Source organism: Lutra lutra, chromosome 2 (genome assembly GCF_902655055.1).
Source record: "Lutra lutra chromosome 2, mLutLut1.2, whole genome shotgun sequence".
Lineage (NCBI taxonomy): Eukaryota > Metazoa > Chordata > Mammalia > Carnivora > Mustelidae > Lutra > Lutra lutra.
In genome coordinates this window covers 90,072,867-90,087,083 of record NC_062279.1, presented here as the reverse complement: position 1 = coordinate 90,087,083, position 14,217 = coordinate 90,072,867, and the positions used below count along the sequence as shown (strand labels likewise).

Genomic DNA, 14,217 nt, shown 5'->3' with positions numbered 1-14,217 from the left:
GTGGATTCTGCATCTGAAGATAGAACCAACAGGATTAGTTCGTGAATGGGAGGTGGGGTGTGGTTATCAAGAGAACAAATTTCTAAAATTTAGGGCCTAAAAAAATGGAAGAATAGAGAAAATAGTTGCATTTACTTTTATTCTTCCAGTGGGAGGAATATGTTGATAGGAGAAATTTCAGAAGGTAAATTTTGGACATCTAAAAAAATTAAAAAAAATTTTTTAACCTTACAGAAGAGTTACAAGACTAGTACAAAGAAATCTCCTATCTTCTTATTGCGATTTCCCAACTGTTCCCAACTGCATTTATCTGCATTTGCTCTCTCTCTAACCCTCCACCCCACATAGTCTTTTCCTGACATCATATACCTTCACCCCTAAATACTCTGGAGTGTAACTCCAGGAAACATGGACACTCCTCCTACATTACCACCCTGCACACCTCCCAGCTGCGATGTTTCCATTGCTGCCATCACCACCATCCAACCCATAGACTTCAGTTGGACTTTACCAGTTGTCCCAGAAGTATCTCTTTCTCCTTTCTGACTCAGGATGTTCTCCAGAACCTCTTGTTTAAGTATTTTCTAATCCTGAATAGTTTTTCAGTCTTCCCTGGCTTTCGAGTCCTTGTTTGTCTTCAAGAGTCCATTTCGTAGAGTGGCCCTCAACTCATGGCCAGACTCAGGCCATGAGTTCTTGGCAGGGGTACCACAGAAACGATGCCGTCTTCTGTATAATCAGGGGCTGCCTGATTTTGACTTCTCCTACCATGGGTGATACTCATGACCATCACCTGTCGTGTTGGTGTCTGCTGGGTTTACCTGCTATGAAGTAACTATTTTTCCCTTCATAACTGGTTGGTATTTGAGATGATCAGATAATATGTCCATACCCTATTCCTCAACAAATCTCCACCCACCAGTTTTAACATATACTAGCAATTTCTGCCTCTATCAATTACTGGTGCAATGGTTGCCAAGTGATTTTCTATTTACATCATTCTTTCTACATATATTAGTTGGCATTCTACTGTAAAGAACTTTTCCTCCTCCTCCATTTATGTTTTCTCATATTCTTATTTTCGTTAATGGATCAGTGGATTATATAACTTACATATTTATGATTAGATTAACCCTTATTTGGCCATTAGAAGCCCTTTCAGTCTGACTTTTGTGTCCTTTTGACATGTTTCCTAATCATTCTTCAAGCAATTCTTTACTTTATGGTCAACAAGATGTTGCAGGTTCATCTTGTACTTTAACTGTGTCAGATGTTTCTCTGGGGAGTCCTGCTACCTTCTGTTGTAGTCAGAATTTAGAAACCAAGATCTAATTACTTAGTGTGTTTGTTCACTGCTACTGCCATTTCATTGCTTCCAGACCAACTTAGCAGACATACCTAGGAAATGCTTGTGTACATGTGTGTGCTTTATGTTTGTGCATATATAACACAGAATTATGTATCTGTATTTTCTTATTAAAGATTTTAATCAATCTCTACACCCAGCATAGGGCTCAAACTCACAACCCCAAGATCAAGAGACGTATGCTCCATGGACTGAGCCAGCCAGGCACTGATAGTTCTATATTTTATATGGGAAATATTTAGAACACTATTTTATTATGTATTCAATATGTATGTAGTTTGAATAGAATGATACATGCAAACATACATCTGTAATTATCGCTCTGTTAGCCTGTGTGTATCAAAAAACCCATGAGTGCGTAATATTTCCAATCCAGTCTAACACTTGAATGTTCTTTTTAGTCTTTGCCATTTCCATGTTTGTAAATGATTTATTATTTTATTTATTTATTTATTTATTTATTTTATTTATTTATTTGACAGACAGAGATCACAGGTAGGCAGAGAGGCAGGCAGAGGGAGAGAGGAGGAAGCAGGCTCCCCGCTGAGCAGAGAGCCCGATGTGGGGCTCGATCCCAGGACCCTGAGATCATGACCTGAGCCGAAGGCAGAGGCTTTAACCCACTGAGCCACCCAGGCGCCCCTGTAAATGATTTTTTTAAAAGATTTTATTTATTTAATCGACAGAGAGAGATGCACAGAGAGAGGGAACACAAGCAGGGGGAGTGGGAGAGGGAGAAGCAGGCTTCCCTCCGATCAGGGAGCCTGACGTGGGCCTCAATCCCAAGACCCTGGGATCATGACCTGAGCCGAAGGCAGACACTTAACGACGGAACCACCCAGGTGCCCTGTAAATGATTTTTTAAACAGGCAAAAACCTAGCTGCCATTATCTCAATACATTTACTTACTTTCTAAGCCAGGTAACTTAATTGTTAAATATAACTTATCTCCTAGTCACGCTGGCCATGCTCTCTGCCCACCACCTCTGGGACTGCTCCCTACCACCCCAATTTTTTAAAAGCTACCACACACATTCTCTTCCTATGACATCCCCTCCTTGTTGTTACCATGCTTCCTCAGATGCTCATGCCCTCCTAACAGGTCTCTGTGCCAGGATAAGAAGAAATGGGAAGATTTTAGACATCTTAAGTTTGAGATGGCAGTTACACAATAAAGTGAAGATGCCAAGTCATGGGTCAGGTTCTGTTAGGGAATGCATGTTATCTGTCAGTGTGTTAACTGTTCATTAGAGGATGGTGGAATGCTCTGGGCTCTGTCGTGTTTTATCCTGTTTTGCACTAGTTAGCACATAGGCATCTTTCCTTGGGCTGGAGGGCTTTAACCCAGAATTTCTGACACACCACTGTGCACACTGATCACTTGGATCTTGTTAACATCAGATTGCTTCTATTGCTCTGAGATGGAGTTTGAGTCTTCCTGTCTCCCAGGAGATATTGATATTGATGCCATTTCCTTAGACCACAAAGCTCTCATGGAAGCACTTTGCTTCCGGTCCTTCACTGGTTCTTTCTTGCCCTCTGACGAAAGCTGCAGCTTCTGAGTGAAGGGACTCATCATGGGCTGGTTTTTTGGGGCAGTCTCTTCATAGCTTCTTCCCCTCCCCCTGGCCTCGATCCCCACACACACATCCGGGCTTTGCAATGACACGGAAGTACTTGTAGTCTCCTTAGTAGACCTTGTTATTACATAGTCTGTTTGCCATCTTCCTTCCGCTTGACTACATTTTCTCTTCTTGGCTTACTCTAGTTGGCCCCATTGATGCACTACTTATGTTATCTTCAGACTGGGTTATGGTCTTCCATTTAGCTTATAAGGAACCCTCAGCTTCTTTTATTCCACACTGTACTGAAATGGTTGAATCTACTGGCCTGATCCTCTTTAAGGCAGAGCAACCTTGTACCCACTGCTAACATGCAGTAGGTGCTTAGAAAATGCTTAAATTGATATGATACTGCTTATAAAATATTTTCAATAATGACAGGTTTTCAACAATGATTTTGGCCTTTTGTTTCTTCTATCCATGAGTAGTACCTCCCATGTAAATGTAGTTTAGCAATGTTTTGGCCTTGGAATCAGACCAGGGATCAAATCCCAGCCCTGCCCCTTACTGTGATACTTAGGGCCAGTCGTTCAACCCTCTACATCTCATCCCTAATATAAAGGTAATAATATTATTGGTATTGCCTGGTAAAAGTATTGTGAGAATTAAGATAACTATGAAAGTATATAATAGCAAAGACATAGTAAGTACTCAGTAATGTTAATTGTATCATTAGGGCAAAAGAATGAAAACCAATTCCTACAAAGCGAGATTTAAATGATCGGTGAAAATGGGGCATACAACCATCATTTTAACATTCAGTCCATGATATGTTTCCAAACTTGAGTGTTCTTACAGATTACCTGGGTGCCTGTTAGAAATATGGATTCATTAGGTCCAGTATGTCTGAGAAGACTGTCCAGGGATCTGCATTTTTCATGAATATTCTGGTTGATGTCAACTGCCCATGGAACTCACTTTAGAAACCTTAGTGTTTCATAAAAGCACTGCCTTTAGGTCCCCTAACAATCAGATAATATGAAATGAGGAGTTAGTAAGAGAAAATCAAGTCGAACTAAGAATAGATGATTAAAGTTGCCATGATGTTCAAGTTTTAGATGTTTAATGACTTTTATTTTTTCGCTTTTAACATAGGATGTCTGATCAGGGACGAATGATCATCTTCTCCATTCATCAGCCTCGTTATTCTATCTTCAAGCTGTTTGATAGCCTCACCTTGTTGGCCTCAGGAAAACTAATGTTCCACGGGCCTGCCCAGGAGGCCTTGGGATACTTTGCGTCAGTAGGTATGCTTGACTTTTTCATACAATAAAATCCTTTACTAAAAGAAACCTGAAAGAGAGCAATGGAGGTCTCCAGGAGTGCTGTTTGGTCTTTGAGTAGACATACTATGGCTTCCACCACTCCAAAACATCTTTGGTGAGTTTGGTGCTAGAATTTTTCTTCACTTTATAGTGCTACCTTGTTCTTTAGGTCTCTTTCCTGTCCTATTCGACTATGCCTGCATACTTATGTATGAATATTTCTACTGACTGTCTTCCCAGTTCTGGTGACCTTTCACTAACAGTTCAGTGAATGTGTTGGCCTCATAACCAGTTATCTGTCAGTCGAACATTTCTGAAAAGGTCTCATAATATCCCCAAATATTTTGTCTTCTTGTCCAGATTATGGATCAGGCTTTCTCATGTCATTCCTTTTTATGGGATGTTGATCTGCTGTGGTGGGGATTCATGAAGATGCTACTTAAAATTTTCTAGTAACATTAAATTACAGATTTAGGCTTTGAGGGGGTATAAGAGACTTACCAGTCAATAGAATGACTCATTGTAAGTCTTACTTTGAGGGGCCAACACTTCTGACAGTTTTGGATTGCCTGGTTCTATTTAGAATGGAAAAATATAATTTTTTTTTTATGACTCATGCAGTCTGTTTCATTTTAGAGGTATTTGGATAGGATTACAGAGGGTGCTCCATGACTCCAAATACAGTTTGTTTTTTTTTTTTAAGATTTTTTATTTATTTGACAGAGAGAGATCACAAGTAGGCAGAGAGGCAGGCAGAGAGAGAGAGAGAGGGAAGCAGGCTCCCTGCTGAGCAGAGAGCCCGATGCGGGACTCGATCCCAGGACCCTGAGATCATGACCTGAGCCGAAGGCAGTGGCTTAACCCACTGAGGCACCCAGGTACCCCTCCAAATACAGTTTTAAATATTCAGTAGCCATCTTCTAAGATTTTTGTTTAATCTCTCTCATTTAAAGTTAATAAGCACACAAGGTCTAGGGAGTTTAGGGGAGTTGAACCTAATAAACTACAGGTCAATTTGAGTCAGAGGATCATGCCACAAGGAGTTGAGATAAGCATTCACCTGTGCCAGTCACATTCTCTTGGGAGTGCTGCTCTGGGGATTTGTTCTCTATATTGGAATTATGACAGCACAACGCATGATCATTTGGCAGGTGAATTGGGAGAACCGAACACACCCCTGGCCTCTCCCAGGTGCTGTCTTGCTGTGCCCTGGCATTCTTGCTTTGAGGAGCATTTGTCCTAGCTACAGCTTTTTTTTTTTTTAACTTAATTTTTTCCCGTTGGACCAAATTAGATTTTTGAAGCAGTTCTGATAAGCATCAGAGCATACTGATAGCTGTTTCAGGTCTCATGAATTATGATGAATAAGGACCAGCTATTAACTTCAGACTTTTGGGGAGTCTAAGGTTGGCTTTGAGTATGTTGTTTTTCTGGAAGACGGAGCATTGTTGAAATTTCGTGTGATTGAATATATAAAAAAGAAAGGGTAAATCAGTGAAAGGAGAAGAGGGGAGAAAAGAAAGAAAGAGACGAGGGAGAAGTTATTCTCTTCCCCTGCCTCACCTCTCTCACCCCTGAAAGTGAGTTTTTACTTTCCAAGACCATCAAGTTTATATACCTGAGTTGCCTTCTTTTTGTAGGTTACCAGTGTGAGCCTTATAATAACCCTGCAGACTTCTTCCTGGATGTCATTAATGGAGATTCCTCTGCTGTGAAACTGAACAGAGAGGACCAAGAGGGTGAAGGTATGTGAATCTGTTGAGAGTCACAGATTATTGTGAATGGAATTGGCTGAAGTTTAACCATGTGGCAGCTCAGGAAAACATGGCTTTGTGAATTTACATTAATGCTGTCCTCTGATAATAGTTGTCTTAGTCCGTTTGGGCTGCCTACCAAAGATACCATACACTAGGTAGCTTAGACAATAATCATTTATTTCTCACAGTTCTGGATTCAGAAGTCCGAGGTGAAGGTACTAAAGACTCAGTATCTGTTGAGAACCTGCTTCCTGGTTCAAATATGGGTGACCATCTTCTTGATGCCTCCTCACATCACGGAAGCAAGGAGGGGCCTCCTTTATAAGGGTTCTAATCTCATTCATGAGGGCTACACTCTCATATGACTTAATCACCCTTCAGATACGATCACATTGGGGATTGGGTTTCAGCATATAAATCTTGAGGGAACATAAACATTCACTCTATAGCACTGGTCAACATAGATTTTGTTTTCCATAATTGGTGTATTTTTGACTGAATGTATACATGAGTATTCATGTGATAGTATCACTTTTAAGGGGAAATTTCATTAAAAATACCCATTTATATAATGTTTTGAAATAAGAAACTTAGCAATTTATATATTTGCATATAGAAGAAAACAAGGACCAGGTTTGTATATCAAGAATTATAACTCCTTCTGGTAAGAAGTCTATTTTAAAAGAATTAGGGTTCAAGTGTTATAGTTAGGAGAAGGCAGTAGGTTTGCTGTATTCATGGATTTATGGAAGCAGTCAGGCAATTAACTATTTTTCTAATATTGTAAAGCAATGACAGATCTAATAATTTTTTATACTCAAGCATTAGAATTATGATGTTAGGGAAGAACCGAAGAAAGGGGTTGCAGGAAAATGGACTAAGTCAGTTGTTACTTTATGAATAATGTTTCCCTTTCTTATCCACCTTTATTCCAAAGTCAAGGAGACTGAAGATCCTTCCAAGAGAGGTACTCCACTCATAGAAAAAATAGCTGAGTTTTATGCCAACTCTGACTTCCACAGAAAAACGAAAGATGAGTTAGATGAACTCCTAACGGGTCAGAAAAGGAAGAGCTCAGCCTTAAAGGAGATCACCTATGCCACCACCTTCTGTCATCAACTCAGATGGATTTCCAAGCGTTCATTCAAAAACTTACTGGGTAATCCCCAGGCCTCTGTAGCTCAGGTAACCTGACAGATTCTTTGGATTATGCTGGGACATAATCATGTGGGAGCATTAGGTTCTGATATAATCTATTAGGGTTATGCTTATCTTCTACTCAAGCTTCCATTTATTTATCCCCACTCCATTTGGAATATAAAAATAGCCAACAGCATAAGTGAAACACCATGAAATTTTTACCTATGGAAAGCTTTTTTGGTGGGTTTTTTTTTTTTTTTTGGACTACCTAATTAAGACTTTTTGTTGATTTAGACTAGCTGTAATGGGTAATCTTTGTTGAAAAAATCTTTTCTTCAAAGATGGTGAAATAAAGGAAGTGTTTAGCCACATTTAGGGTTTTCAGGTGGCAGCACACATTCGTTTCCTGACTCATTCAGCAAGTCCTCATTGACTATGTGTGCCATTTTGGGAGCTTGTATACAGGGGTGAACAAAATGGGTGAAAATAAAACTCCTGTTCTCATAGAACTTGTTTTCCTATGAGGAGTGACAGGTGACAAATTCATACAGTAATGAACTAGATAGCAAGTCATATGGTAAAAGGAGCTATGGAGAAAGTTGAAGCACAGTGTGGGAGAAAGGAAGAGAGGAGAGAAAGAAAAGAGAGAGAGAGGGAGAAAATGGAAGGGGGTTGATTGCATTTGAAGTCAGGAGGTCAGGGAAGCTGGCATCTAGATTCACTGAATGCAGCTGAAGGTCACAGGGGTCATCTGCTCTCTCAGGGAGGAGCCCGTGTGCAAGTGGTCTTCCTCATCATTGACCTTCTTCATTTAGGAGTTCTCATCTTAGGAAAGCACTAGGTACCTAAACAGTGGGCAATTAACACAACATAGTAAGCAGGCTTGAATTCTACTAAATAAGGCTATTTGCTCTCCCATTAACTTTCTTTTGATGAAGAGGAAATCATGTTCTTTTCCCCTTTGGCTGGCTCTGTTGGTAGTTGTTGATTAGTATCCCTTTATTGTTGTTATTCTCAGGTGCTCTGTTCTACAAACCCCTAGTATTCCCAGTTCATTGGTCCATCTTTTTTTTTTTTTTTTTTTAAACTTTACTGATGGACACAAATTAGAATTTCATCTAAATTTCATGTGGCAAGAAATAGTCTCTTTCTCTCACTCTTCGAGAAGAGTGGTAAAACCTGTTCTTAGCTAGAGGGCTGAACAGAAGTAGACTCTAGCTTACTGACCTTTGGCTTAGTGTTTTTAATCTGGTATATATGTTCACTTCTTTAAGTGTTTGAATGTGAGGCTATTAAACTGCTTTACAGATCCCTGCTGATAAATCTCATGTTTGTAATATTACAGCCATGCTTAGATTTCAACTAGTCATTTATGTGGTTCAGACTTTGTTTCTGATAATGCCATTTAACTAAAGGTTGTATTTGGACAACCTTGGAGTAAATGGATCATCTGTATAAAAGGATTTAATGTTTGTTTAATGTGCCATGGGTTTTTCTCATCAAACCAATTTGGAAAACACTATCATAACTCTTAGAGATTCATCTTTACATTGGGATATTTAACATGTGACTCTAGATTAGTTTTTTTTTTTTTAAGATTTTATTTATTTATTTGACAAAGAGAGACACAGCAAGAGAGGGAACATAAGCAGGGGGAGTAGGAGAGGGAGAAGCAGACAACCTGCTGAGCAGGGAGCTTGCTGTGGGGGTTGATCCCAGGACCCTGAGATCATGACCTGAGCTGAAGGCAGATGTGATTGAGCCACCTAGGTGCCCCCATTTTGTCAGTCTTAAAAACAAAAGTTTTTTTTAACACTACAAGTGTTCTTAGGAGTCCCCAAAGCGAGTAAGTGAATGCAGGTAAGAATGGCTAAGAAGCTTAGTTCTACACTGTTGGCTGTAGGTCCTTGGACTGAGGTTGCTAGAGGAGCTGTGACAAGAGAAAGGGCAGTGACAGCATTTGAGTGCCCTCAGAGAGAGCTGGCTGAATGCTTTGGTGGCTATGACTTTGCACTTTTCCAGTGCAGGCAAGCCCTGTCCTCTAGGTCGTGTGGGTGGTCAGCTAACCCCTGTTTCCTTATCATGCAGAATAACATTGTTAGAATTTTTTTTATGTGTGCTCAAAAAATTGTATTTATTTATAATGGTAAGAGTAAAGATATCCTGTTTTTACTTGTACTTCTTGAAATATAAAACTGCGTATTCCCTGGAACAAAAGGTTGAGAACTCTTATCCATTTGGACTTTACACCTCCAATGACTTAGCCAGATGCTTCCATTGTTCTGCTGGCCTTCCCAGGCCTTGTAGCCTGAACTGGACCTTGAATTGGCCTGGTGAATCACTGGGAGGATCCTTGGCATTCAGGGGGGTCTATTGTGTTCTGTCAGCCTCTCCAACATGGATCAATTATTTTTTAATTTAGAAAGCAGTCTCATAACATACACTGTTTTATATTCACCCAAGGACTTTGAACCACTGGAAGCACGTATCTCAATGGAGAAATTTGATTACATATCTTGTAATAATAAATGGTGTATTAAGTTTTTATCTTGCATTAAAACTTGTTTTTCTTTTTCTTTTTGAAAAGATAATTGTAACAATCATCCTGGGATTGGTTATAGGTGCCATTTTCTATGATCTAAAAAATGATCCTACAGGAATCCAGAATAGGTAAGTAAATTTGGATCTTGATTGTGAGAAAGTGCTGTTACATCTTTCAAGTAATGAAAATTCATTAAGAATTTGAATTAGAGACAAGTACAGAGTCAACTGAGGATCAGGATAAGTCAGTGAATTGCAAGCTGAATGTGTGTGTGTATGTGGGTGTGTCTGTGTGTGTGTCTATATATATGTAATTTGTACAGATTATACAGGTTGTTAATTTTTACTGTCTTGACCAGTTTTAAGCATATAGTTCAGTGATATTAAATACATTCACATTACTTTGTAAAAGAATTTATTTATTTATTTAGAGAGAGTGTGTGAGCATGGGGAGGGGTAGAGGGGGAGAGAGAATTTCAAGCAGAGTCTGCACTGAGTGCAGACCCTGATGTGGAGCTTGATCTCATGACCCTGAGATCATGACCTGAGCCAAGATCAGGAGTCAGATACTTAACCGACTGAGCCACCCAGGCTCCCCAATACATTCACATTATTGTACAACTATTACAACCATCCAACTCCAGAACTCTTCATCTTCCCAAACTGCATCTCTGTACATATCGAACAACAATTCCTCATTCTCCCTTTCTTTAGTGCCTGGAAACGGCCATTATACTTACTGTCTCTGAATTTGACTACTCAAGGTGCTCATATAAGTGGAATCATACACTATTTGTCCTTTGGTGACTGGCTCATTTTCCTTAGCATAGTTATCTTCAAGGTTCACCCATATTGTAGCATATGTCAGGATTTCTTTTCTTTTAAAGGCTGAATAATATGCCACTGTATGGAATACCATATTTGTTTCTGCATTTCTCTGTCCTTGGACACTTGGGTTATTTCAGCCTTTTGGCTGTTGTGAATGTAGGGGAGGAAGAATTTCCTCTGCCATTCAGAGTCCTTCTAGTAGGACTAAGCATCACGTTAACATGAGACAGATTAACAGGAGAAAATCAAATTTAATAGCATGTGTACAGGTAATCCACACAGACATGCAAATTCCAAAAGCAGTGAGATAACACGATGCTTATATGAGTTAAGGAGAAGGGTGGTTAGGGTAAGGGAAGAAAGACCTTAGCAGAAAGTTGGGAGATGATGTTTGGAAAACAAAGGTTGCCCTCTTTATGCAAATAAGTTTCTTAGGCAAAGAGGCATCTTTCTTAATAGCTCTCTTCCTGGTACAGGTTCTCCTTTCCAACATAAATTTAGGCAGTTGAGGGGAAGATAAGAAGTGTTTTTTTTTTTTAAAGAAGATTTTATTTATATATTTGAGAGAGAGAGAGAGAAGATGAGAGAGAGAGAGAATGAGAGGGGAGGGGTCTGAGGGAGAAACAGACTCCCTGCTGAATACGATCCCGGGACTCCAGGATCATGACCTGAGGTGGTTGCTTAACCAACTGATCCACTCAGGCACCCCATAAGAAGTTTGTTTTTTGTTTTGTTTTGTTTTTTAATTTATTTGACAGAGAAAGCACACAAGTTCATGCACAAGCAAGGGGGAGAGGCAGACAGAAGTAAAGGGAGAAGCAGGCTCCCTGCTAGGAGCCATACTCAGGGCTTGATCCCAGGGCCCCAGAATCATGACCTTAGCTGAAAGCAGATGCTTAAATGACTGAGCTACCCAGGTACCCTGAGATGAAAAGTCTTCTTGAGTCTGCAGGTCTTGAATGCTTCTTTTTTTTTTTTTTTTTTTTTGATTGCTTTTAATTCAAAATAATTTTCATGTTGCTGTGACCCCCATCTTGGAGTGGCCTGCCCTTTGCCCCTCCTTGAGCAATGCTGCCATGCACGTGGTTGTACAAATAAATATCTGTTTAAATCTCTGTTTTAAATTCTTTTGGATTTATGGGGCGCCTGGGTGGCTCAGTGGGTTAAAGCCTCTGCCTTTGGCTCAGGTCATGATCCCAGGGTCCTGGGATCGAGCCCCGCATCGGGCTCTCTGCTCTGCAGGGAGCCTGCTTCCTCCTCTCTCTCTCTCTGCCTGCCTCTCTGCCTACTTGTGATCTCTCTCTCTGTCAAATAAATAAATAAATAAATCTTTAAAAAAAATAAAAATAAAAATAAAAATAAATTCTTTTGGATTTATACCCAGAAGTCGAGCTATTGGATTATTTGAAATATTTTATCTTCCACAGCAGTTGTATCATTTGACATTCCTACCAGCAGTGCACAAGCGTTTTAATTCCTCTACAACCTTACCAAACAGTATTTTCTGTTTGTTTTTTTTTCTTTTCTTTTCTTTTAAAAATAATAATAGCCATCCCAGTTGGTGTCAGGTGATGTGGTTTTTTATTTGCATTCCCCTCATGATTAGTGATATTGAGAACCTTTTCTTTTCTTTTTAAATATTTTATTTATTTATTTGAGAGAGAATGAGTGAGAGAGAGCATGAGAGAGGAGAAGGTCAGAGGGAGAAGCAGACTCCCTAAGGAGCTGGGAGCCCGATGAGGGACTGGATCCTGGAATTCTAGGATCATGACCTGAGCCGAAGGCAGTCACTCAACCAACTGAGCCACCCAGGCACCCTGTTGAGAACCTTTTCATGTGCTTATTGGTCATTTGTGTATCTTCTTTGGAGAAATTCTTTGCCCATTTTTTAATTGGAGATTTAAATTATTGAACTGTAAGTGCTCCTTATATATTCTGGATATTAATCCCTTATCAGGTCTAAATTTGCAAATATTTTCTGACATTCTGTGGATCATCTTTTCACTGTTGAGAGTGTCCTTTGACACACAGAAGTTTTAAATTTTGATGTAGTCCAGTTTATCTGTTTTTTCTTTTGTTTGTAAATAATTTTTTTCTATTTTTTTGATTTGTTTGCCGGGGGGAGGTGGATGACACTCAGGTTTTTCTGTTATATGGTTAGCACTTATGTTCATTTACCTTACCGAGTTTTAGTCATCATGTGCCCTTAAAAATATTTTTTCATGATGAGATTTTGTAATGGGCTCTAGCATGTTCTGAATGTCTATGCTCAGCAGTGTCAAAGACTGCAGACTTCTCCTTATACTTCATGTAGAAAGCTGTTCTGTGCCAGGCACTATGCTTTGTGTTTAAACCATGGATATGGATTTCTGCCCCAAGAGATGGGGGTGTTATCCCCATTTTGCCAGAAGGATATGAGGAAAGTTGCAGTAGCTTACGTTGAATCTGTTTTGTTGTCGGATTGTTTATGAAAGAAAGATTAAGCATAAAATTCAATTCCTCACTCAAGTAAAATAAATTATCTCCTGTATGGGATCAGATAGTGTTACTCCATGTTGAAATTATTATGGAAGCTTATTTCCAGAGCTATATCACTGCTATTCCCTTTACTTTCTCTGAAGGGTGTGGGGTTCTCTCACTTGCTTCCAAGCTTGCTAGTCATTGATGATCTGTACCCATTGTAGATGCCGTATTTTTACCAAGCACAGAATATAGGTCACAGGATCTATTGCCCATGAACCTTTTGTGTTGTGCAGTGGGAAGTATTTGGAAAAGTATTGAAAAACCTATCCTCAACTGGAATTTTAAAGAGGAATTGGGTATCTAACCATTAGAATTCTTGGTAGAAGAATCCAGAGAAATAAAGAAGAGGTTTTAGCAGTTTCTTCAAATGTTTTCTGGAGAAATAGTTCTTTGGATTTATTTTAATTTGTATTTTTGACATAAGCTTGCTGCCACTTTTTTGTCATTTGAAATTGCTCAGGAGGCCAGTGGTTTGGTTCTCTTTGGGAATGAATTATCCCAAAGACGTGCTCTTGGCTCACTTGCTTTCTTTCTTTCTTTCTTTCTTTTTTAGAGATTTTATTTATTTATTTGACAGAGATCACAAGTAGGCAGAGAGGGAGGAAGGGAAGCAGGGAACCCGATATGGGGCTTGATCCCAGGACCCTGGAACCATGACCTGAGCCAAAGGCAGAGGCCTTAACCCACTGAGCCACCCAGGCGCTCCTCTCTAACTAACAAGCTGGGTTTAATTTGTATGTAGTGTATGAGGTTCTGTGGCCTAATATTTACCTTATAGGCTTGTGGTGGTAGCTAAACAAATTAATATAAACAGAAAAGATATTTTAAAAAATATTTGGATCAATAAGTAGATATTACAGTCATGGATTACCTGCGTGAAAAGAATTTGAATACTTTGCATTATTTAGCAATAAAAAACTATTTACTATAAAACAAACCATATGATTTAGAAGTAATAGCAGTATCTCCTAGTTCAAAATCATGATGAACATAACAGTGTTATGGATATAAGGCTTAACAAATTGAGCTAAATTGTTGTGTGTCCCATCTTTCTTTCTTTCTTCTTGTTCTCTTTCTTTCTTTCTTTCTTTCTGCATGTCCCTTATTTCTGAAATTAGCTTTTACTTTGCTAGTAGACTTACTTGTGTGGAAAAAGTTACATAGCCTCCTATGTA

The 14,217-nt window shown here is 39.3% G+C and overlaps 1 protein-coding gene across 3 annotated transcripts in view; it reads left to right on the top strand.

Moving 5' to 3' along the window:
• The window catches only part of ABCG2 (ATP binding cassette subfamily G member 2 (Junior blood group)), a 137,984-nt gene that overhangs the window by 110,664 nt on the left and 13,103 nt on the right, over nt 1-14,217 (top strand). For all 3 annotated transcript variants that reach the window (XM_047717942.1, XM_047717940.1, XM_047717941.1), the window contains 4 exons: nt 4,084-4,235; nt 5,894-5,998; nt 6,948-7,195; nt 9,738-9,820. In XM_047717942.1, the coding sequence (XP_047573898.1) occupies nt 4,084-4,235; nt 5,894-5,998; nt 6,948-7,195; nt 9,738-9,820 (588 nt within the window). The remainder of the gene's footprint in view (nt 1-4,083; nt 4,236-5,893; nt 5,999-6,947; nt 7,196-9,737; nt 9,821-14,217) is intronic.